Below are 25,071 nucleotides of genomic sequence, written 5' to 3'. Positions count from 1 at the left end.
TGGTGCTGGGAAAAATGGACAGCTACATGTAAAAGAATGAAATTAGAACACTCCCTAACACCATACACAAAAATGAACTCAACATGGATTAAAGACCTAAATGTAAGACCAGACACTATAAAACTCTTAGAGGAAAACATAGGAAGAACACTCTTTGACATAAATCACAAGATCTTTTTTGACCCACCTCCTAGAGTAATGAAAATAAAAACAAAAGTAAACAAATGGGACCTAATGAAACTTAAAAGCTTTTGCACAGCAAAGAAACTATAAACAAGACGAGAAGACAACCCTCAGAATGGGAGAAAATGGGAGAAGACAACCCTCAGAATGGGAGAATGGGAGAAAAAATGGGACAACCCTCAGAATGGGAGAAAACCCTCAGAATGACCCACCTCCTAGAGTAATGAAAATAAAAACAAAAGTAAACAAATGGGACCTAATGAAACTTAAAAGCTTTTGCACAGCAAAGAAACTATAAACAAGACGAGAAGACAACCCTCAGAATGGGAGAAAATATCTGCAAACGAATCAATGGACAAAGGATTACTCTCCAAAATATATAAATAGCTCATGCAGCCCAATTTTAAAAAAACAAACAACCCAATCAAAAAATGGGCAGAAGGCCTAAATAGACATTTCTCCAAAGAGGACATACAGATGGCCAAGAAGCACATGAAAAGCTGCTCAGCATCATTAATTATTAGAAAATGCAAATCAAAACTACAATGAGCATCGGATGAATGGATAAAGAAGATGTGGCACATATATACAATGGAATACTACTCAGCCATAAAAAGAAATGAAATTGCACTATTTGTAATGAGTTGGATGGACCTAGAGTCTGTCATACAGAGTGAAGTAAGTCAGAAAGAGAAAGACAAATACCGTATGCTAACACATATATATGGAATTTAAGAAAAAAAAAGTGTCATGAAGAACCTAGGGGTAAGACAGGAATAAAGACACAGACCTACTAGAGAATGGACTTGAGGATATGGGGAGGGGGAAGGGTAAGCTGTGACAGAGTGACAGAGTGGCATGAACATGTATACACTACCAAACGTAAAATAGCTAGCTAGTGGGAAGCAGCTGCATAGCACAGGGAGATCAGCTCGGTGCTCTGTGACCACCTAGAGGGGTGGGATAGGGAGGGTGGGAGCGAGGGAGACGCAAGAGGCAAGAGATATGGGAACATATGTATATGTATAACTGATTCACTTGGTTATAAAGCAGAAACTAACACACCATTGTAAAGCAATTATACTCCAATAAAGATGTTAAAAAAAAAAAAACTACAATGAGGTATCACCTCACACCAGTTAGAATGGGCATCATCAGAATATCTACAAACAACAAATGCTGGAGAGGGTGTGGAGAAAAGGGAACCCTGTTGCACTGTTGGTGGGAATGTAAATTAATACAGCCACTATGGAGAACAGTATGGAGGTTCCTTAAAAAACTAAAAATAGAATTACCATAGGACCCAGCAATCCCACTACTGGGCATATACCCCGAGAAAGCCATAATTCAAAAAGACACATGCACCCCAATGGTCACTGCAGCACTATTTACAATAGCCAGGTCATGGAAGCAACCCAAATGCCCATCGACAGATGAATGGATAAAGAAGATGTAGTACATATATACAATGGAATATTACTCAGCCATAAAAGGAATGAAATATGGGTCATTCGTAGAGACACGGGTGGACTTAGAGACTGTCATACAGAGTGAAGTAAGTCAGAAAGAGAAAAACAAATATCGTATATTAACGCATATATGTGGAATCTAGAAAAATAGTACAGATCAACCAGTTTGCAGGGCAGAAATAGAGACACAGACGTAGAGAACAAAAGTATGGACACCAAGGGGGGAAAGCGGGGTGGGGGTGGGGTGGTGGGATGAATTGGGAGATTGGGATTGACATGTATACACTAATACGTATAAAATAGATAACTAATAAGAAACTGCTGTATAAATAAAATAAAATTTTTTTTAAAAACCAGCTAAAACTGAATTACATAAAGGAGAGGAGGATCTAACAGAATAGTATTAAAGTCACCTAGCAGAATAGCATTAAAGTCATGCCTGCCAATTCAGGGGACACGGGTTCGTGCCCTGGTCCAGGAAGATCCCACATGCCGCGGAGCGGCCGGGCCCATGAGCTATGGCCGCTGAGCCTGCGCGTCCGGAACCTGTGCTCCGCAACGGGAGAGGCCACAAGAGTGAGAGGCCCACATTCCGCAAAAAAAAAAAAAAAAAAAGTCACCCATAGAACCAATTAGGGAGATAAACAAATGTCTTAGGGGAGCTAAAGAAATGTAAAATCCAGCTAAGCAGAGAAGGAGTTAGCTACAATCTTAGTGGGGGTTACAAACAAAATCGGAACAGTTAGGTCAAGATGTCTCTTGAACCCAAAGACTGTGCATTGTGAAATGAGCCCCATTTGGAGAGTCCAGACCAGAGCTGACCGTAGGGAGACAGTAAGGAAAAGGATGGCCCCTGTGTGTTCATCACTGGTATGAGAATTGCCCTGGATGCCCAGGTCTTGTAAGACAGCCGAAAATCTCTCTCGCAGAAACAACCTTGGTCCTCTGAGCACCAGATCTAATTCATTTGGGTCAAGAACTGCAATTAGCTAGAGATAATAAAGCTCTTCCCTTAGTGGGATGAGTCTTGTAACCCAGAAAGAGATGGAGCCAGATAAGGAGACGATGCTAAAATGACAGAGATCTGAGCCCTGGGATTGTCACTTGGCATCTGGGTTAGGCTGATCTGAGCGTGTTTGTGTGCAAAGAAGGTGCCACGATGGAGAAAGTGTGGTGCATGAGAGCAATTATCAGACTTAGGATTCCAATTAAAACGTTTAGTTGAGAAATTTATTTTTTTTGATGAATTTTAAGTTGAAAGACAGGGCTAAGGCAACACACATTGAGATGTTTGACAGGGCTTGAGAATCACTATAATTTCTTATTCTTATAAGGAAACAAACACAAAGGATAATTTCAGATAGCCCTCCCTGTGTGTAATAGCCACTCTAGGATATCAAAATGTACTTACACTACTGCACTGTACACTTAAAAATGGTTACAATGGTAAGTTTTATGTTATGTTTATTTTACCACAATTTAAAAATAGTTAAAATTGTAAATTTTATGCATTGTATATTTTACCACAATTTAAAAATATATTAAAACTTCTGGAAGAACTCTAATAATAGAAACAAAACAAAACAAAACCTCAGCCCTAATGGCCCACCATCACTTTGCATCGGCTGTTCCCTCTGACCCTGCGCCCTTCCGTGGCCACCCCGTCCCATTAGTCAGGTCTCCACTCAGAAGTCACTTGCTCAGACCTTGTGCCTCTTTCCCTCCCTTATTCTTCATCTTATCACTTACCTCTACTCAACAACACACACAACTACTGGTTACCTCCCCATCTAGAAGGTGACGCCATGGGATGAAGGCTTCAGTCCCTGGAGCCTCCTGTGGTCCCCCCAGGGTTCCTGCATGCTCCGTTACAACATATTTATCATTACCTGAAATGATATTCTTTCTTGGTTCCCTTTGGAGACCATAAACTCCCTGAGAATCAGGACTTTGTCTTGTTAATCGCTGAATCCTCGGCAGTTAAACATTTCCTGCACAAGTGAACTAACTTGCTTAAAGCTTTTCCCCTAACATCAATTATATCTTTCAAGTTAGATTTAGCTTCTCCCTAAGCAATAATACCCAGAACAGCATGGGCGAAATGTGCCAGTTACTCTTCTTCCTAATGCCCGTTAAAGTAAATGCATAGCTATTAAAATAAAAAAAAATTATCTCAAAAATGTGCTATCGAAAATCACCTTGCGCTCTGCAGTGGCCTGAATTCCAATCTGAGAAAACACAATGGAGCAGTTGCCCTGCTGAAGGGCCCCTCCTTCCCCTGCTTCCTCCTCCAGACTGCCATGGGTGGAACTAGACTGACCCTCTTCTGAATTTCAGCCTTGCTTCTCCAACTAGCATTCAGCACCTTTGACAGTTCCCTGCAATAGGCATCAACAGATCTGAAACAGAACTCCTTTCTCCTGCCAAAGCCCCTATCCAAGTTTAATTCCTTAGGTCAGTGGTTCTGCACCAGGTGACTCTCTCCCCAGGGAACATTTGACAACGTCTGGAGACACTGTTTATTGTCACACCCCTTGGGATGCTTCTAGCATCTAGTGCATAGAAGTCAGGGATGCTGCTGAACACCCTACAATACACAAGACAGTTCCCTACAGCAAAGAGTTATCCAGCCCCAAATATCCCTAATGCAGAGTTAAGAAACCCCAGTTTACGTCAATGAGACCTTGGTCCTTCAGACTAAAAACCCTTGCTTTTATCCCAATGCCTCTTATCTGCCCTTAAACAGATGCTGATCCTTTATAAAACAGGGAAACAATACCTTCAGAACATTTTGAAAAATCAGAATCCTTAGAAACATTTATAACTCCTAGCAAGTTAAAGGCCATTTTAAAATAAATTATTTGACTCTAAAAACTTTAAGGTACTGAAGAATTTATAATTTTGATATTCGATTCATAAGTAAAATAATTGCTTCAAAAACAGATGTTATGGGACTTGCTGATCTCTTGGGGAATCACAGAGGTTTTATTGTCTCTTTGGAGAACATTCTCGTATAACAAAAAAGATGTAAGTAAAATTGTGCCTCGGGATACATATGTCTTTCAAAGACATATGGGACAATTGAGAAAGCTCTAGACTGAGGCTCAGGGCTTTTAAAGCAGTCTGACCATGAGAAATGGTGTCAGATGAAATAAAGTGCATGTGCTAGTGAGTGAAGCCTGCTAGATGGAGAAGATGACTTGACACATTTAAGGAAATGCATTGAACCAAATCATTCATTCAATGGGTACATTACCGGATTATCTTTGGTCTAATGTAGCCTGGGAGTATTTAATTTTACACTATTTTGTATTTAAGTATAAAATATGATTAAAATTTACCAGTGTATATAAAGAGAAAAAATAGCTATGTTTTCCTGTGAATATCAGAACGGTTTGGAGAAAACCACATCCTAGTGGTGTCTCTTGATTGATGGCAATATAACAAAAAGCTATATCCCTCAGCACCCCCAAATCACTATGGACTGGCTGTACTCTTCAAATGAAGGTAAACCTTGCAGAGTTCAATGGCAAATTATGTGAAGTGTAAACAAAGTTGGCTAAATGAGTCAAGGCAATCGATCAGTTGTTTTTCTAAACATTCTCTGAAACAACTGTTTTTGTGTATGATCTTTACTTTATGATTTCTCTCCTGAAACAAAGTCACTTTAACTCTGTGAGGCAGAATCTAATTGTTTCTTTGCAGAGCTGTCCTGAAAGCTTCCAAGATGGGAACTGTGGTGAGAGCTATTTTTCATATTCCTGGGCTTTTAATAGCCTGGCCTGTGCAGTGAGGAGAAGCGCTGGATTTGTACTGAAAGCCTGACGCCACCGACAGAGCCCACCAGCCTCGGCTCTCACCCTGGGGGGATCAGAGCAGACGGCGGGGGCCTCAGCTGCTGCTGTAGAGATGAAGTGCCTAATATTAGCACAATGAAGCAAGCAATAACTGGCCAGAATCTGTGCTACATCGAGACATTCAGTCTCAGAGGAATCCAATTCCAGAGCAAGGAAGGCAGAAATTATTTAACAGACAAAAAAAAAAAAAAAAAAACTAGTAAGATCTGCTGGCAGGGGCAAAACAAACACATCTGAGCAAATGCAAACATCATTTTAAAACCAAAGGCAAAAAAAGGAAGACATAGGAGGCCCATCTGCAGAAGGCAATCAATAAAATATAATTAAAATGGGAATATGCGATAGAAAAGCATGAAAGAAAGCTGACGTTCAGCAGCATTAGAAAAATTAACCTCGAGGTTACGAGAAAAAAAAAAAAGTAACCACATCTAATAAGCACAAAGGCAAGAGGCACAGTGGAAAGGACAGTGGTTTGGAGAGTCAGAGGTCTGGGATGGTGAAGCAACGATCAGCTGAGTGACAGCATCAATGCATTGACTTTGACCTTCATTCCCCTCATGGGTGAAATGGGGATAAAGATCACACCTGGCTCCCAAGAGCGCTGTAATGAATGAGATCAACCCCAAGTAGCAGGAGCCATTTCTTTCGAGTGCGCCCTTGAATCCATAATAGCTTGCACCATGCCTGGCACATTGTAGGTGGCTCGATATTTTTGAATGAATGAATAACTTAGGATTTTAACACTGCCGAGCATTATGCCAATATTGTTTGATCTCTCAGTGTTTAACAGGCAGTTGAGAGCAGTGGTTCTCCAAGTGTGGTCCCCAGAGCATCACCTGGGAACTCACCATAAATGCAAATTCACCAGCATCATCCCAGACCTACAGAATCAGAGACTCTGGGGGTGGGCCCAGCAATTTGAGTTTTAAGAAGCCTTCCAGGTGATTCTGACACAAGGTCCGTGCTACAGTTTGAGAACCACTGATCTGGAAAAGCAGCAGCAAACATTTTCTTTTAACATTAATATTATTCATTTAAGAGTTACACATCTCATGCAGATAACAAAGGAAAAAGATCAGAGCATGAAAATCAAATATTGTATCACATCAAAAAGCCTTTATTGGCTGCATGTTGACACATGTTTTTTCTTTTCATGAGTGGGAGAGCCCCTAGGCTCAGTTATTGTACCTGTCACTGCATAGCTTCCAGATCTACTTTCCTATTCTTTAAGAGCATGTGTTGGTGATTTCTGGCCCCAGCCCCAAGCCAGGGACACTGTGGGTACTCGTTACAAAGTAATTAATGACTGCATAAGCACCATGCATTGCTATTTTTAAATAGTCTCTTTCATTCCATTTCCCTAGAACCCAAATAAGAAGTATTAATTGAGATATTAATATAGGCCAGACTATATATGACACCTGTGTCTCCTAATCTAGTGATTACAATGGGGGAGAGATTTCAAGAAAGATCCTTTCATTAAGTATGTTCTGAGAAATTGAAATCAGAAGGGAGAAGACATTAAATTAATCAAAAACTTATACCATGGGGCAGACAAGGTAAGGAATTGCCTTAAAGGTATTTATCGGTTGAATTCTAAGCTTGTGTAATAACCCAGACTATAGAGGAGGTGTTCATTCATTTTTTCAGAAGGAAATTTTGTGGGGTGAACATTCACAAACGGAGAATCTAAAAGATGTTTAGAAACAGTTCCTGCCTGCAGGGAGCTTACTCCAGATGAGGAGAGAAGACACATTCACAGGAAACAATTAGACACAGTGGGAGCAAAAGCCAGGAAGTAGTACCGAGTCAGGCACATTCAGTGTCACGCGAGGCTGGATTGCCTGGAGTGGGCGGGGGGGAAGGCTGGGGCTGGGGCAAGCCGTGACAGCCTCAGATCCACGTGCTGAGGAGCTGGGGTCACCAGCATGGTGCCTTTGAAGGTTTCTGAACAGAGCGCAGCCATGCCGAAGCAGGGTTGTAGCATGGTCCCTTCTTGTTTGCTTTAACTTAGGAGGAGAGCTTAAGACTTTCCCCGCTTCTCCTTGGAAACAGGGGCCTCTGGTCTGGACAGAATGAGGGCCAAAGGGGCAGGCAAAACGGGGCGTAGGAGGATAGGTACAGCCTCTGGGAGAGACAGAGAACTGAAGCTCAGATCCTTCTCATCGGCTTCCTCTTACTTGTGTTTAGAAGCTACAAACCGGTGCCCTTTATGCACCACCTATTCTGAGCCAGACGTATGTACGTGTGGATGCAGATGTGTGCTTGTGTGTGTAAGTGTGTGTGTGTGTGCACATGTATGTGTATACATACATGTTTGCATGTGTGTGTATATGTTTGCATATGCACGTGTACGTGTGTGCATGTTCTCTTCAACCCCTACAAGGGCGATACGATTATTCCATTTTACAGACAAGAAAACTTGGGCTCAGAGAAACTTAATCGGTGAGTGACTCTGCCTGGAGTTAAACCCAGGACCGCAGACCCCAAACCCCACACTCGTTCCTCCTCACATGTCTTTTCTCGCCTCTTCATGAGGCTTGTTGGGAAAGACCGTGAGAGCCAGGCCAGCCTTGAGGCAGGGAGCGTGGCAGGGAGCCGCTCAGGCCCAGCTCTCCTGGGTCTTAGGAGAGAAGGAAAGGATGTCCTAAGGGTCCCACGTGATCCAAGTTGGCTTCCCAGAGAGGGAGCCCACAGACGGGACCGAGGCCACATCTCCAGCCACAGGAAGTAGTGGAAGTGCTCCGTGCAGGGCATCTGACTCTTGGCTTCACAAAAACAACAACAATAAGAGCCACTGACATTCACTGAGCACTCACTGCACACCAGGGACCCTTCTGAGCGCACCGCATGCATCACTTAACCACTGCATTGTGGGGCTGCGGACTCTGTCACCCACTCCGATTTACAGAGAGAAAGCTGAGACCCAGTGACGTTAGTTTCCCCAGAGTCACACAGAGGATGAGTAGTGAGAGGAGGCTTTGCCCTTGGCTCGGCTGGGCTCCAGTCCTGGGCTTCTGGAATACTGCACTGCAGTCGTAAGCAAGGCAGCGTGGATGGTGGTCAGGGTGACCGGCTCACCACAGTCATTCAGGCAACAGATGACAAGGCTTGAATCAGGGCACTGGCGATGGAAGAGGAAGCAGCGTGCAGGGGCAGATGGGGAATCATCGTAAACAGAGCAAACCTGGAGACGGTCCAGAAATAAACAAGACGGGGGAGTCAACAGGCAGGACTGAGCCTCCAGCCTGAGAGATGAGGGCAGTGACGGCACAGCTGATAGAAACAGGAGCCAGTCGAAGAGAGCCAGGCTCGAAAGCATGTGTGGGAGGCAGAGGGAGGGGAGTCTGGGGGTGAGTCTCAGGAGGGGCTGAGGGTTAGCAGAGCATCACACTGAGCCCAGTGAAAGTGCTGGGGCTGAGGGGACCCCGGAGGCTGAAAGGAAGGGTCTGGAAGCCATTCACTTAGAGGTGACAGCTCAGAATGAGTGATTGCTGGCCCAGGCAGGGAAAGGCAGCTGAAGCGGGTAAGGACTGAGCTCTAGAGATGGAACCGGGCACAGAAGGTGGGAGGAGGGCTGGAGAGGTCCAAGGAGAACGGACGCAGGGCAGTGCTCTGTAAGCCAGGCGAGAAGGGCTGCTAGAGAGACACGAGGACTAAGAAAAAGCCTTGGAAATCAGTGAGAAGCACATCACCAATGACACTGGAGAAGCAGATTCATGATATGAAGAGAAAGAAAGTTTAAATAAATGGGTAGAAAATTACTGATTGGACAAAGAGCCGTGATGAAGAGGAGGAGGAAGCTGAGCAGACAGAGCGGCCGCAAAGGCCTTACAAAATCATTGCGGAAGCGCAGGCTCAGCGGCCATGGCTCACGGGTCCAGCCGCTCGTGGCATGTGGGATCTTCCTGGACCGGGGCATGAACCTGTATCCCCTGCATTGGCAGGCGGACTCTCAACCACTGCGCCACCAGGGAAGCCCGATGTGGACCATTTTAAAGTCTTTATTGAATTGGTTACCATATTGTTTCTGTTTTATGTCTAGGTTTTTTGGCCATGAGATATGTGGGATCCCAGCTCCCCAACCAGGGATAGAACATGAACCCCCTGCATGGGAAGGCAAAGTCCCAACCACTGGGCCGCCAGGGAAGCCCATGAGGGACTGCTTTTAACTGAGACCTCCGGAGGCTGGGAAGGAAATGGGGGACAGGGAGGGGGGGATGGCAGCGAGAGGAAGACCGAAAAGTTTGGAAGCATAAGCTCGTCCTTTGGAGAAGGACGAGCATGAGAGGGTGGGTTCCCAGCAGCGTTATTCACAGCAGCCAAAAGGCGGAAACAACCCACATTCTGTCAGTGGATAAAGGATAAACAAAATGTGGTGTCTCCATGCAACGGAATATTACTCCGGCATCAAAAGGAGTGAAATACCGACACATGCTCGACATGGATGAACCTGAAAGCATGATGCTGCGGGAAAGAAGCCAGTCACAAAGGGCCACATATCATATTTTTCGACTTATATGAAATGTCCAGCATAGGCAAATCTATAGAGACAGAAAGTAGATCAGTGGTTACTGCAGTGTGTGTGTGTGTGTGTGTGTGTGTGTGTGTGTGTGTGTGTGTGTGTGTGTGTGTGTGTGTGTGTGTGTGGCAGGTTCAGAGTGCCAGCTCAAGGGGAAAGGGCTGCTGTTAGGATGATGAACATGTTCTAAAATTGACTGTGGTGACAGTTAACACAACTCTGTGAATATATTTTAAAGACCATTGACTTGCCCGTTTCGATGGTATGTGGATTATATCTCAATAAAACTGCTATTTTTAAAAAAGCTTTGGCATCATCCACAACTACCCACTGCCACTCACACCTCACATTCAGTCCACCAGAAGTGTCATCAGCAATCCCTTCAAATACACCCTGAATCCCAAACTCCCCATTTCCAGTACCATGGTGATCCAGCAGAGAGTAAATGGCCTCCTGACTGGTTTCCCAATTTTCCTTCCCTATGTGTATTCTCCTTCAAGAGGAAAATCAGAGGGCCCACCCCAGTTCACACCCTCCAATGGCTTCCTGTCACTCTCGGGATAAAATCCCTGTCCTGCCCGCATGGTCTGGTCCCAGCCAAGCGTCATCACTGGTTCTCTTAGGCTCTGTGCCCTTCACACACTCCTGGCATGTTCCTGCCTCAGGACCTCTGCATGTGCTATTCCGTCTGCCATTCACATTGTTCACAAGCTCATTTTATTCATTTTGGTCAGGTCTCTACACAAGCATTTCCCCTTCAAATAGGCCTCACCTAATCCCCCTGTCTACAATCATACTCCCAGTTCTTTATCTCTTTCCTGTATTTTATTTCTCTTCCTAGCATCTATCACCATGATGCGTTCCCTTGACCACACACACACACACACACACACACACACACACACACCCCAAAGAACACACACGTGCATACTGTTGACCCATCCCCTCACTAACACACCACCTCTGTGAACACAGGGTCTTTGCTATTTCACAGTGGGGCTCTTAGCACTTAGAAAATACCCAGCACACAGTGGACACTTGACAAATGACTGTTGAATGCATCAGTGATCCTCACAACAAGCCCTTATTTTAAAGATGAGGAAACCCAAGAGAGGTGCGGAGGGCGATTCAAGGTCGCACAGTTAGTAAGTAGAAGAGACTGGATCCAAGGCTGGCCACACTACAGTTCTGTTTTGCCCCCTGGACTCAACTGGCACTCTCTCTGCATCATGGTCCATGCAGTCATAGCCCGCCAGAGATGCCCATACCTCCCGCTCTACTCATAACTAGTGGAAAATTCACAGACCATGAGAATGTTGCAGTAAACACACTTTGACCCAAAGATGGACACAGCGTGAAGAAGCCTGACTTTCCCCGTGAGCTTACAGACCTTGGCCACATCCTCCACCCTCATGCAGTCATCATTACCGCCCCCGCCACTGCACGTACAGAGGCAGTTCCGAGGTTCCTTCCATTCTGAAACTGAACTAACCCACTTCTTCAAACCGCACTCATCTGCCACTGGACTCACCCTTCGAGCTGAGTGAGACTGGGTGTAGGGACTCTGCAAATTCTACTCGGGATTCACCTCCAGGAGGAGCTGACCCATTTCTAACTCACGCTCAAAGGCACCTTGATGCCGATTTGAGCCACACCCAGTGTTTAAAAGAGTAAAGCTGGGATGGGAACACAGGCTGCACTCCCCTCACCTCGGAAATGATGAGTTTTAAAAACAGGCTGAAATCAACAATTAGTTGGAACAATGAAGTGCTCTGAAGCTGAGAAGTGCTTCGTATGATACATAATATTTTGGCAGTGGTGGTTCTGAACATGCATCACAGCTATTCTTTTCAGAAAAAGTAATAGCTCCTTGGAGGAAAAATTACACTCTTGAAATTAGAAGGCTTTTATAAAATAAATCCTGATTAAAGAGGTTAAATGCCACGTCTACTGTGAGCAAAGCACAAGGCGTGGCACTGACAGGGGATGGAGAAATAAAGAGTCATGTAACACAGCAGTGCCGCCCTCAGGCCAGCCCCAATCTGATGTGGAAAGGAAAAGAAATGCATGTGCTACAGGGAGAAGCCTGGGGAGAGAAGGCAGAGAGGGGAGTTAAGGGAATCCAGTCCTCGATATACATCTGGATGCCTCGGATGGAATTTCATCTTATTCTATTCATTCATTTATTCAACGAATCTTTATTGAGCACCTACTAGGTGCCATGGCTAAGTACTGGAGACATGTGTCAACAGAATTGGAGCTTGTTTTCTCATTTAATACTCATAACCAGCCGTGACGAGGGCTGTTGCCAAGTCCCTGCAAAGTCAAAGAAGCAGGCCCAGAGAGGTTGTGCAACTTGCCTAAGGAGCCCAGCTAGAAAACGGTAAGGATGGAAGCAGGACTGAGACTGATGGCTCCAGAGGCTGTGGTCAGGTGGGACGGGTAGTGGTCTAGACGGGACCAGGTCTTCTGACTCTGGCACCTGGGGCTCGTGTAACCTCAGGCAGCGAGCAGAGTCTCCAGGAAGTTCATTCTGAACCGGACAGTACGATAGTGGGGTGATGGGAAACAGCCCACATTTAAGTTCTCACTGTGTGAGATTTATCCTTGTGATCAGGGCATTCTGACTCCAGAGCCTGTACTATTAAATTGTGTTATAATTTTTAAAAATAATATAAAAGAGACCTTTCTAATTCTGTTCTGCACACTAACTGTGCCACTAACGTCATCTTTAGAGCAGTCTGTATTTGCCACTCACTGATTCTCACATCCTGCCCATCCATATCCGGTCACCTGGTCACTGCCAACCAGCGTCGCTTGGGAAGCTTCTAGGCCACGTGAAAACCGAGCGGCTATGACTATCTCCATATATGGTGTTGCCCTTCAGTGTGTCTGGTAACTCCCAGCCACCTTCCCTTGCTTCTGTCCCCGTATGAAGTCTTTTAGGGAGACCTCAAAGCTTTTGAGGCACCCTTATCACATCAGTGTAAACAGGAGGCCACCAATGGTTTGGACAAACCTGTTGCCAAAGTCAATAACCTCCTCTTAGATTCTCCCGCGGTACTTGGTGCTACTGACAGCCCCCTTCTTTTTGAAAGTATTGCCAAAAATTCCAAGAAAACTATCAATCACCCTTGATAAAAACTTCCTCCCAAAACAGAAATTGGATTGACCATAATCTATAATTCATCTTATATTGTGCAACACGTGTAGATGAAACATCAGTGTTTTACTATTTAAAAAAAAAAGTCACCTCCTGCTTCCAAGAAATTGTAGTAAAAATCAAAACGGAAACTACAGCAGAGAGTTTATTACTTAATTCACTCAACATCCAACACACCATATTCATACATTTCTGGATTACCGATGACTCAAAAATCCTCTCTGTAGTGGCATTTGATGTAGAAATTAAAGCAAAACACCAACATATTAGCAAATCTGGAGCAGAAGCTTCTTTGCTGAAAATAATAGTTTTCCTTTCCAAGAAACGTTCTCTTCTCGAGAGAAATGAGTGTTGCATCAAGACAACGTCTCTGTGAAGACTTGTGGAAGTTTTGTTCTCTGGTGACAAGAAGCTGGCTTGAATTCATTCATTCATCAAACAAGATCATGTCTCATGATCAGACTTGCAAACATGAAAGCACAGTGATAAATTTTCAACAGGAAGCACACTTCCCACTGCTAGAGAGTTCTTAGGCACATATCTGGAGCTTCAGAGGTCAATTAATTGATGTTAATTAACCTGGAAACAGTTCTTCCCACAAAGGAAATGTAGCTTTCCTATGGAAACATAAGCTTTTCAGTGACATTCAGAACTCAACCAAATAGAAAACGCCTCTTTTCAAGCATCCAGTCCCCGCTTTGGGGCAAAATGGCCTAGTATCTCTCCTCTTAAGGAGAGTCCCGTTTGATATGAGAAAGTTGAAAGCATGACATGGTTTTGAATCACATGTTTGTACCAGGAGAGTCCTCAGCTCGCAGTGCGGCTACACACACAGGACAAGAGTGTAATAAAATGACCAAGAACATGGGCTTGGGAGCCCAGCGGAGGACCTGGGTTCAAACCTCAGCCCCAACAGTTATGGGCACATGCACCTGGCACGGCGGAGACCATGAGAATGTTCGCCACACCGACTCCTCTTCCCAGGCAAAACCTCTAGGGACCAAGGGACCAAATTCTGGCAAACGGCATGTGGCGGAAGTGACATAACGACACGTCCAGGCACTCATCTCAGAGCATCACACAAGACCCTCCAGATCCCTGAGTTACCACCTGGAGGCCAAGTGCCTTCATCCAACTACGACACAGCAGAAACTTAACCTCTGCTTGGAAGCCACTGAGATTTGGGGATTGGTGTGTGACGACAGTCGAGCGTCCCTCTAACATTCTTGGCCAAGTTACAAAATCCCCTGTGCCTCAGATTTCTCATCTACGAAAATGGTATAATTAAGAGTGTTTAACTAGGAGATCGTTCTAAAGCGCAGCCTTGGAAGGCACTTAGCACAGCCCTCGCACGTGGTTACACTGAATAGACACTAGCCATTAGCGTGTGCACGCGTCTGTGTGTTTGTGTGCATGTGTGTGTGTACTACAGTAAAAAGCAGGTGGAGAGGGACTTCCCTGACAGTCCAGTGGTTTAGGACCCCGGGCTTCCACTGCAGGGGGTGCGGGTTCGATCCCTGGTCTGGGAACTAAGATCCCACATGCTGTGGAGTGCAGCCAAAGAAAAAAAATGTTAAGACGAAAAAAAAAGCAGATGGAGAGATAGAGCTAGATGCTTTATAAAAGGGCTGTTCCCACAGGACGTGGGAACTGATAAAGTAGAAACCGGCCTAAGAGAACTGCAGGAACAAGTCAGGAGGTAGCTGAGCAAAGAGACAGTTAGGTGCCAGATTTCCTACATCTCTTCTACCTCTGCTTGGGATGTCCTAGAGCATGAGGGAAAATGGAGGCTATGGGGGAAGGAATCCCACAGCCCCAGTTCCAGAAAAGGCCAGTGAAGTTGCTACTGGAAGTCAGAGAGACCCTGATAGAAACAGGATGGCTGAGAGACCCCAGCCGATGTGAGGTCACCTTTGGATAAAGTAGAAGGTGAGAGAGATGAAGACAGAGCTACAGATTCAAGGAGAGCAGAAAAGATTTTAAATAGCTGCTGTGGTTCTCTAGCTGCTTTACGTTTCTATTAAACAAGAAAGAATTTCTTTTATGTGCTAGGGTTTTCTCACAGATGCACAACTGTATGCAAACTCTATGCCATTCAAGAACCAGAAAACAGCATGATGTAAATGTCAGCGGAGATTATGTAAAGTTGTTTAAACTGTGACCAGTACACAAAGGTATGTATCTCTAAAATGAAACTGTATGTTATTTCATGAAAACTGGATAGATTTAAACCTGTAATATTCAGGAAATTGAAGAACAACTGTTAGAAAGTCGTTTATTAAAACAATAGCAACTTACAAATGTGGTGTTATAGTTTTGTTGTTTTGATAGAAGAAATAAAAGATGATCACTTTGTAAATCAAGATCTGTTTGCCGTATCTCAGCTTCCAGCACCATTCTAATGAACTTACTGGAAATCACCAAACTGTCCCTGAGTCTAATTATCAAAATCCAATTCTTAGAGTGCAACTCTCTGTTCCTGAAGCTAACTGAAAGCCAAAGTACTATTTTTATTGTTACTGTTGTTATTAGAAGAACCAAGGAGAATGCTGTATGTCTATCTGTGCCACCTGGAGACACCCAGAAAAAGCCAGGAGGTGCTATCCACGTGGAGGATATTAAATCATCTTAGATGACAGAGGTGAAATTCTTCTCCCCACTAATAAGCAAAAAATAATTTACAGTGCTTCTGGAAATTTCAAATCAACGGTTAAACACTGACAGTGCAGAAATGCCTAAAATGAGAGTAAGCACAGTTAAAAATGTATAAAGTATCCAGTCATTCCAAATTCTAGCAGCTGCTTTCTAGGGAAGGGGGCACAGTGTAAAGGTTTCATATACTACGTACTTAAAGAAATGGAGTATCTCTGAAGAAGAAAAATAAAGTTAGAGTAAAAGATAAAATATCCCAATTTCAAACCATAGATACAAAAATCAAATTCATATTAATTAAATACTTTGCTGAAAATCAAAAATTTCAAATGCCTGGTAGAAAATATACTTGAATATCTTTTAGATCTTTAGGAAGGAAAATATTTTCTTAAAGAGGACATAAAAGGGGGCTTCCCTGGTGGCGCAGTGGTTGAGAGTCCGCCTGCCGATGCAGGGGACACGGGTTCGTGCCCCGGTCCGGGAGGATCCCACATGCCGCGGAGCGGCTGGGCCCGTGAGCCATGGCCGCTGAGCCTGCGTGTGCGGAGCCTGTGCTCCGCGACGGGAGAGGCCACAACAGTGAGAGGCCCGCGTACCGCAAAAGAAACAGAACAAACAAACAAAAAAAAACCATGTAAATACTAAGATCATATAAAGAGGAAAACAAAGGACGGATCAACTCAAGATTCAGGGTGACTGTTGGCTCTAGATGGGGAAGGGACACCGAGGGATGGGCTGATGAGGAGACTATACGGTTAGTCATCAGGTTGAACTTCCGGTTTTGGTGGTGTCTCCACCAGTGATTACTGCGTATTAAAATAGCTAAGTGAATATAGAAAAGCACGCTATGGACAAGATGAGAGAGTATCACGAACCAAGCATTATGGTCATTCCAATTCTATGCACCTGAGTTCCTTTAAAACTAGAGAAATCTCCTCTGAGAACAGACCTGAATAAAATATCAAACAAATCATTTCAGTCCTAACAGTGACGAGCTCCACTACCAGCCCTGATTGAGGCTATTTATAGAAGGATCTTTATTCGTCCTAGCATCACTTATAAGAGAGAAATAAAACTGAAACTCTCTTAAAGACCCATCCATAGAGGAGTGGTTTAAAACATCAGGCCACATTCATACTCGTTCATTAATCCATCTCATCAGCACATTGAGCGTCCCGGGTTCATCAGACACGGTGCGACACAATGGTGAACGGAACTGACTCAGGTCCTGCTCTCACAGGGTTGACTCTGGGGGGGAAGACAGGCAGGAATCAAAGAATCACACGTGTACACATCCACTGCAAACAGATGAGGGCTGAGAAGGAAAGGAACGCCCAGCTATGAAAGAGGAAAAGGGAAGGAGACCTAGACTGAAGCATTCAGCTGAGATGTCCCAAGGAAAGGGGGCATTTAACAAGGTCCAAAATAGAAACCAGGCAAAAGGGAGGCAGCAGAGAGAGCTGTCCGGGAACAGAGACGGGGAGGTGGTCCTGCAGCAGCTCATGCAGGCAGGGAGATGAAAGGCCAAGGTAGCTGGTCCCAGAGCAAGGTGAGCAGTGGGGTGAGATGGGGCTGGAAAGGTGAGTGAGCGACAGATCACGGAGGAGAAAGAGGATGAGGATTCTGGTCTTTATCTCAAGAGCGATGGGAAGAAGGGGATTAAATGGGAAAGCAACTACATCAGATCGGCACTGGAAAATAATCACCGAGGAGAATGGACAGTCTGGGGGCATTGACATAACGAAAGCCAGGGCTCACTTTGGCGTGATCACTCTGGTTCCAGGGCACAGCACAGTCAAGAGGAGACAGAGAAAGAGTGAGAGGTTATCTCAGTTACACAGACAAGGGGCAAAGGCAGCTAGCCTGGGAGCAGTGGCAGTGGGGCTGCAGAGAAGGGGGGGGGATTTGCAAAGTCTTTTGGTGGTAAGATGGAGAACACTTGGAGGCAGAAAGGACAGAGGGTGGGGGTCACTTAGGGTGACCTGTAGATGTCTGGCTTGTAGAAATAGATGGAACACCAGAAGCTGAGCTGTGTGGAGCTGGGGATGTGATGAACTCAGTTTTGGAATGACTGGGCTTAAGGTGGCCTGGAACATCTGAATGGAGATGGCAAGTAGGCAGTAGTCTCACCTGGAGATACAAATTTAGGAGATGTGCTACGTAATTGTTAAAATGAATAAGGTAGCCCCATATGTACTGACACGGAAAGATATGTATGATCTACTGGTAAATATACACTGAAAAAAGTAAGTTGTGGAGCCATGTGTATACGATAATCACTTTTTTTAAATATATAGAAAAATATTTAATCATCTGATCTGCATGGGAAATACACACACACGCATACACACACTGGTCTGGAAAAAGTATATCAAACTGTTAACCCACCCTTATTATAGAGTTTGGGCTGGGATGGATGAGTGAAGGACTTTCACTTTTTCGTTTATGAATTTCTGCATGGATGGGCCTTGCTTCTTACAATGAGCACTTAATCACCCCAACTCCCACTTCACTCCATCCCCAGCTCCTACATTACCCTGAATCCCTGCCCAGTGGCAGATGTTGGCAACAGGCTGAGATGGAAAAAGAAAGATGATGCCAGTTTTCCATGATATTGATAATAAAAAAGGAGTAATTTGGTGTTTGCTTTTAAGCTGCATCAAAACAGCTGTATCAAAATGTTCACCAATAAAACGCCACTCCTGCTCCTTGAGGGTTTATAACCGAGTTGGCTGAGCAGTAAGTCAGTAAGATGACTGCCAGAGAATAGAAGTCTGTTGTCCTCTGCCCTCTCCTAAGAGGCACGCTTTGTGCTCCGAGGATCTGAAAGTCTCATGTAAGATCAATGAATCCCCCATACTAACCAAGGAATATTAAAGACTTGCCCCATTGTGCAGGATGGTGTTCCAAGAACTTGGAATAATGAACACACATGAACACAAGGAAATGAACACAAATGAGAGGATTGGGTGGCATCACCTAACACCCTGCATAGTTTAGCCTAAATTCTTCTTAAGTTACTTAGCATAATCACTCAGCACAGCGCCAGCCCACACTCAGTACATATTTGCAGAATTGTCTTTGAAACATCCAGGCCTCTATTTGACCAGGAATATCATTAGTCCAGAACGAAAATGGTGGAATGCTAAGACAGAAGCATCCTAACATCAGAAAGCCAGCCAAAGAACATGATGTTTATCCCCACAGGAACTTCCTTCCTCCATTCCCAACAGCATGGGCTGATGGAACCAAATGAGATCTTAAAGTCACCTGTCCAACGATGTATGCTTAACCATCCTTAATTAATAAGTGTCTATTCTACAGAGAGACACATAGCAACTATTAACTATGGAAACCTTACCAGCAAGGCAAACACAGGTAAAGTTGCCCCCATCTTGCTTTTCAATCGCATCAACACAGCTTGCATTGTTCTGGCAGGGTTTCCTCTGGCAGGCGTCAAATTCTTCACAGAAAGTACCCGTGTACTGATCATCACAGTTACACGAAAAAGTTGCCTAAAACACAAACATATGGTGTATGTTACTTGAGTCCCCTAAAATGTGTGCGTTGACTGTGAAACTCAAAGTTCAAACGTACCACGTATTTTTATAATTATACCAACACTAAGTATTTCAATCGTATCACTTATATCATGATCTGATTAAAATCACAGCTTTAAAAAATAGTCTATTTCTTTACAGTTTAATTTCAAACATGTTTTTTATTGATATGCATCGCAATGGTTTTCAACCTTCCTAAACCATAAATGGAAAGAATAATTATTTTCAGCAAAAAATAAAGTTTTGTTGACCTGACATGGAAATGAGAATTATGCCAGAGCAGATATATTGAGCTACAGTCATTAAATTAGATGTCACTCCGGATGAAATCCTTCAGCAGAGATAGTGCCTGCGACAAAAGCATCATGAAATGTGGCACGGGGCCCACCCTTCCAGATCACTGAGGGAATTTACCAAACCACTTGTAAATGAGGCTCAGTGTGCAGCCACGCAGGTGACCTGAGCGTAAGGGAAAATAAAAAGGACCGTTCTGTTTGGTTTGTTATACTAGTAAAAGACCATAACTCAGACCCAGAGAACTGCATTTGACTGGAAGCTTCATTTCTGAGGCAGTTGTAAAATCCAAATAAAACTGAGCCTTCCTGCTCTCGTCCTAATGCTGGCCTGAGGGTGGTGATGCATCTAAAAAAACACAGATCTGGCTCCAAAGCCTTGTGTAGATGTGACTGCAGATTCTCATGAAGAATGGAGAGGAGGAAGCAAAGGAGAATGGCATAAATAAAACTTACTGCATAAAAAAAATAAAAACAAAACAGACCAAAGCACCCTTCCCAGCTCTCCCCAAGCCCCACACATCAGGCAGGTGTTTCAAAGCCCCGCCCACAGCCTCTCCCAGCCCTGCCTACCTCCCTCCCTCTGGAGGCGGTGGGGGACCCAGCCCCCTGCGCTTGATCTTACAGAGACTCTCTGGGCTCCTCCAGGTATTGTTAACTCAGGATCCCACCCTGTACCCACCCGCCCCCACCAAGCACTACATAACATCTTTTCTCTTAAAAAACAAAAGGGTTGTCTTCTTCTCTTTAATTTTTTTTGTCTCTTAATCAAGTTTTATACTTCTTGTCCATTTCTTGATTAATTTACTCCTGAATATTTAGATTTCTTTGTAGCTATTGCTAATGAGATCCTTTCCTCACCTCTTCCTTGGAATACCCATGATACTTGCTAGCGATTATTACTGACATGTAAAGTGATAACGTTATGTTACCTGTCATCACCCTGGGCTCTCATTACAGGTCAGAGGTTTTAGTTGATTCTCTTGAGTTTTTCGGATAAAACAAGCCCCCCCCGCAAAAAACCAAGGGAACATCAATTGCAAATCATGATAATGTCACCTTCTCTTCTCTAGTCCTCGTGGTTACACTGGTGGCACATCCAGAATCATTTTGATTTCAAAGGGAGGTTTGTAGAATTGATCACTAAGTAGAATGCTTGGAACAATGATCAAATTTTATCAAATGCCACTTTAGCTTCTATTTTTAAAAATTACCTTTTTTATCTCTAACCTATCAGTATGTGAATTGAATGTTTAAATTCCCTACTATTGACTCCTTACATTCCTGGAAGGAAAACCCACAGAGGTCATTAGGTAAAATTGTTTTATGGCTGCATTCTATTTGTAGTTATATTTCTATGGCTTCCATCTAACTTGCCCAAACCCACAGACTCCTTTTCTAAGAAAAGCTGTCCCTTGCATGGTGAGATCATAGTTTACACCATAAGAGGATGCCCCTTGTCACAAGCGACTAAACCAGGAGTGGATGGAACTCTGACCTCAGCAACCAACCAAGAAGCCGGACAGTCAAACATGATATTTAGCTCAACCAAAAGAGCCAGATTTTATGTAGGTGTCTTTCTTTTGTTAGTTGAAGTTGTAGTTGTTGTTAAGGGAATAGGACACATCCTTATAAACTGCATAATCAAGTCCTCTTTGGTTTAAGGACACACTCATCAACTATATCTTAGAAACTAGAACAACTGGAATAAAAGCAATGGCTTTTTCTACTTAAGTTAGAGGTAAATTTTCTGCCTTCTGTTTCTATCATCTCATACCTCCTTGTAGCAAACGGAAGTTCCCTCTGCATTCTAGCAATAGTTGACTTCTTATCTGTTTTTTTCTTGATGCTGTGAGTTTTTTCCCCTTTTGTGTGTTTGTATAGACTTTGTAGTTGAAAGCTGGGAAAAGCTCATTAAGGACTATTAGAAAGGCAGCCTTGTAATTAGGAAACTCCTTTTCTGTCTTCTACCTAAATAGATGCTTCTCCAAAGAAGATATACAGATGGCCAATAGGCAAATGAAAAGATGTTCAACATCGCTAATTATTAGAGAAATGCAAATCAAAGTTACAGTGAGGTATTATATTGCTCTGGTCAGAATGGCCATCATTAAAAAGTCTACAAATAACAAATGCTGGAGAGGATGTGGAGAAAAGGAAACCCTCCTACACTGTTGGTGGGAATGTACATTGGTGCAGCCACTATGGAAAACAGTATGGAGGTTCCTCAAAAAACTAAAAACAGAGTTGCCATAGGATCCAGCAATCCCATTCCTGGGCATATATCTGTAGAAAACTCTAATTTTAAAAGATAATGCACCCCAATGTTCAGGGCAGCACTATTTACAATAGCCAAGACGTGGAAGCAACTTAAATGTCCATCAACAGATGAATAAAGAAGATGTGGTACATATATACAATGGAAAATTACTCAGCCATAAAAAAGAACAAAATAATGTCATTGCAGCAACATGGATGGACCTAGAGATTGTCATCCTGAGTGAAGTAAGACAGAAGAAGAAAGACAACTACCATATGATATCACTTATATGTGAAATCTAAAATACGATACAAGCAAACTTATTTACCAAACAGAAACAGACTCACAGACACAGAAAACACACTTATGGTCACCAAAGGGAAAAGGGGGTGGGGAAGTGATAAATTAAGAGTTTGAGATTAGCAGATACAAACTACTATATATAAACAAGGGCCTACTGTATAGCACAGGGAAGTATATTCAATGTCTTATAATAAACCATAATGGAAAAGAATATGAAAAAAATATTCATATACATATATGTTTAACTGAATCACTGCTGTACACCAGAACACAACATTGTAACTCAACTATACTTCAATGAATAAATAAAAATTAAAAAATAGATCTCTCTTCTGAGGAAAATCTTTTCCTTGCTCAAATGGACAACAGCACACAACGCTGATATTTGCAAGAGGCTGTCTGGAGCCCCTTGTGCATCTGCAGAGCTGTGATCGCCTTTGAACGTAAAAGCTGTGCATACCCAGCAGGCACAATTCCAAACCGGGCCTCAGCATCGTAATAAATTACTCCACGTGACTATTTCTGGCAGCTGTCCACTGAAAATTACTTGGTTTGTATCCAGTCATTCCATTTTTCAGATAAATTTCTCTGGTCATTTGGGGGATACATTTTGCATCTAATTCATCTGGCAAGTTCCATGGAAAATATGTTACTTGTGAAAATAAATTATTAAACGCCCCAAATCAAATGTCTTTCAGTTAGCATTGATTGAATTTATATATATATATATATATATATACTTTCTTTTTAATTTGAAGTGTAGTTGAATGAATTGAAAGATAAAACGAAAGACGCGCATTTTGTTTTAAGAAGGAAGCTTGAAAGAAACCTTAAGAGAATGTTGAAACAATTGCTTTTGACCAAGCAAAGAACTGAATTGATTCTAAAACTTTGACTGATGAATGAGGAAGAAGATTAACAAATGTTTACATACGCTTGACCATAAAATTTTAGTTAAATCTTTGCGTATTATGTGTCATGCTGTCCATAGAGTTAGATTTCTTCCAAAGTTTACTTTCTAAGAATGAAGAGCTTTCCTATAATATTAAAAGGATTTTTAAATAGCTTCAAGACTTTGAATTGTAAGGGGCCATAAATATTTATTAGGCAACTACGTTTTTAGCGTATTTATTGTAAAAACAAAAAAAACCTGTGTTTGATCACTGATGTATAAACTATTCTATCAACCTTGAGTTTAACCCACTGACTATGATAGCAGTAACCTATGCCCAACTGAGCTAACTGGCGTAAGAGACAAAATGGACTTAGTTAAAATTAGTAGCATAGCTAAGTTACAGAGAGGGACTTCCTTGCAAAATTATTATATATTTATAGGTAAAAATATTTTTTCAAGTAAAATGAAAAATGACCCTCAGAGATTAATTTTAAAAACCAATGCAGAATCTGTTTTTCTCAATAGCTTGAAGTCAAATATTCCATTCGTACAGTAATGAAACTTTCTCACACAGCGGTAGGAAGCTTACTTTGAAAAGTTCTAGCTTAAAAAAATTGCAGTCATACCTGTGTTCACTTATTCACCCATATATACTGAGCACTTAGGAAGAGCCAGGCACTGTTCTGGGGACGCAAAAGTGAACAAGACTCTCTCGTGGAGATTATATTCTAGTGGGAGTGACTGACAAACGAAATGATTAATAATAAATTCGGTGATAAATGCTGTGGGGAAAATTAAGTAGGGAAGGGGAAGAGAAGGGTCCTATAAGAAACATCCCTTTAAAATCTACTACTGCGTTTACCATGAGGACGTTGGCAAGAGCGTATAGGCCATACATCATTTTCTACCTCATTTATAAATTCCTTCCCAAGAAAATTCACTCATTTAAAAGCGTTACTAGTCATAAGAACCGATGTTTTGTCCTCATGAATGATGGAGATTATGCGACTGCTCATTTTTTTTTCCTTTTTGATGTGGCTGCCACACACTCAGAGTCTACTAGAAGTTCAGTTTTAACAACACTCTAGGGCTCTGTGACCTATATGACTGCTTCCGCTTTCCAACTAGGATATCACTTTTTAATTTATATTTTCTCTGACTCTAACTTATTTTCTTGTATTTTTATATTTCAATACTTTACAAAATAAAGAGCCAAATTTCTGAACAAATAAATCTAAATTCCCCCGCATGGCACACAGGTCATTGGCAACCTGGTCCCAGCTTACTTTTTCTGTCTCATCCTCTGCAATTTTCACCTCTCAGTAAAGCCTACTTGTCATGAACAAATCATCCCAGAGACAGAAGGGTTTTTTGTTGTTGTTGTTTTTTGGCTGTGCTGGGTCTTCGTTGCTGTGCGCGGGCTTTACTCTAGTTGCGGCAAGTGAGGGCTACTCTTCGTTGCAGTGTGCGAGCTTCTCACTGCGGTGGCTTCTCTCGTTGCAGAGCCCAGGCTCTACGCACGCAGGCTTCAGTAGTTGTGGCACACGGGCTCAGCAGTTGTGGCTTGCAGGCTCTAGAGCACAGGCTCAGTAGTTGTGGCACGTGGGCTTAGTTGCTCCACAGCATGTGGGATCTTCCCGGACCAGGGATTGAACCCGTGTCCCCTGCATTGGCAGGAGGACTCTTAACCACTGAGCCACCAGGGAAGACCAGAGAGAGAAGCTTTTTGAGGAGTTTTATTTTTCTCTTTCAGAGTCAGAATTTAGCAATTTTTGTTTACTTTCTCCCTTAAACAAAGTATACAGAAAATATACATCTCTTTTTGGTGTCCCAGTGACATCAGTGAAAACTCAGCCAACTAGACACTGAAGCTCATTGTTTATAGAGCTTGCTCACATTGAATTATCTCTTTAA

At 43.0% G+C, this 25,071-nt stretch overlaps 1 protein-coding gene across 2 annotated transcripts in view; it reads right to left on the bottom strand.

Moving 5' to 3' along the window:
- The window catches only part of DNER (delta/notch like EGF repeat containing), a 326,508-nt gene that overhangs the window by 106,676 nt on the left and 194,761 nt on the right, over positions 1–25,071 (bottom strand). For both annotated transcript variants that reach the window (XM_030882206.2, XM_060301752.1), the window contains exon 6: positions 19,208–19,361. In XM_030882206.2, coding sequence (XP_030738066.1) covers positions 19,208–19,361 — 154 coding nt within the window. The remainder of the gene's footprint in view (positions 1–19,207; positions 19,362–25,071) is intronic.

The sequence above is a fragment of the Globicephala melas genome, chromosome 7 (assembly GCF_963455315.2).
Source record: "Globicephala melas chromosome 7, mGloMel1.2, whole genome shotgun sequence".
Taxonomy (NCBI): Eukaryota; Metazoa; Chordata; class Mammalia; order Artiodactyla; family Delphinidae; genus Globicephala; species Globicephala melas.
The sequence above is the reverse complement of the archived record's forward strand: the minus strand, read 5'-3'. Positions and strand labels throughout refer to the sequence as shown.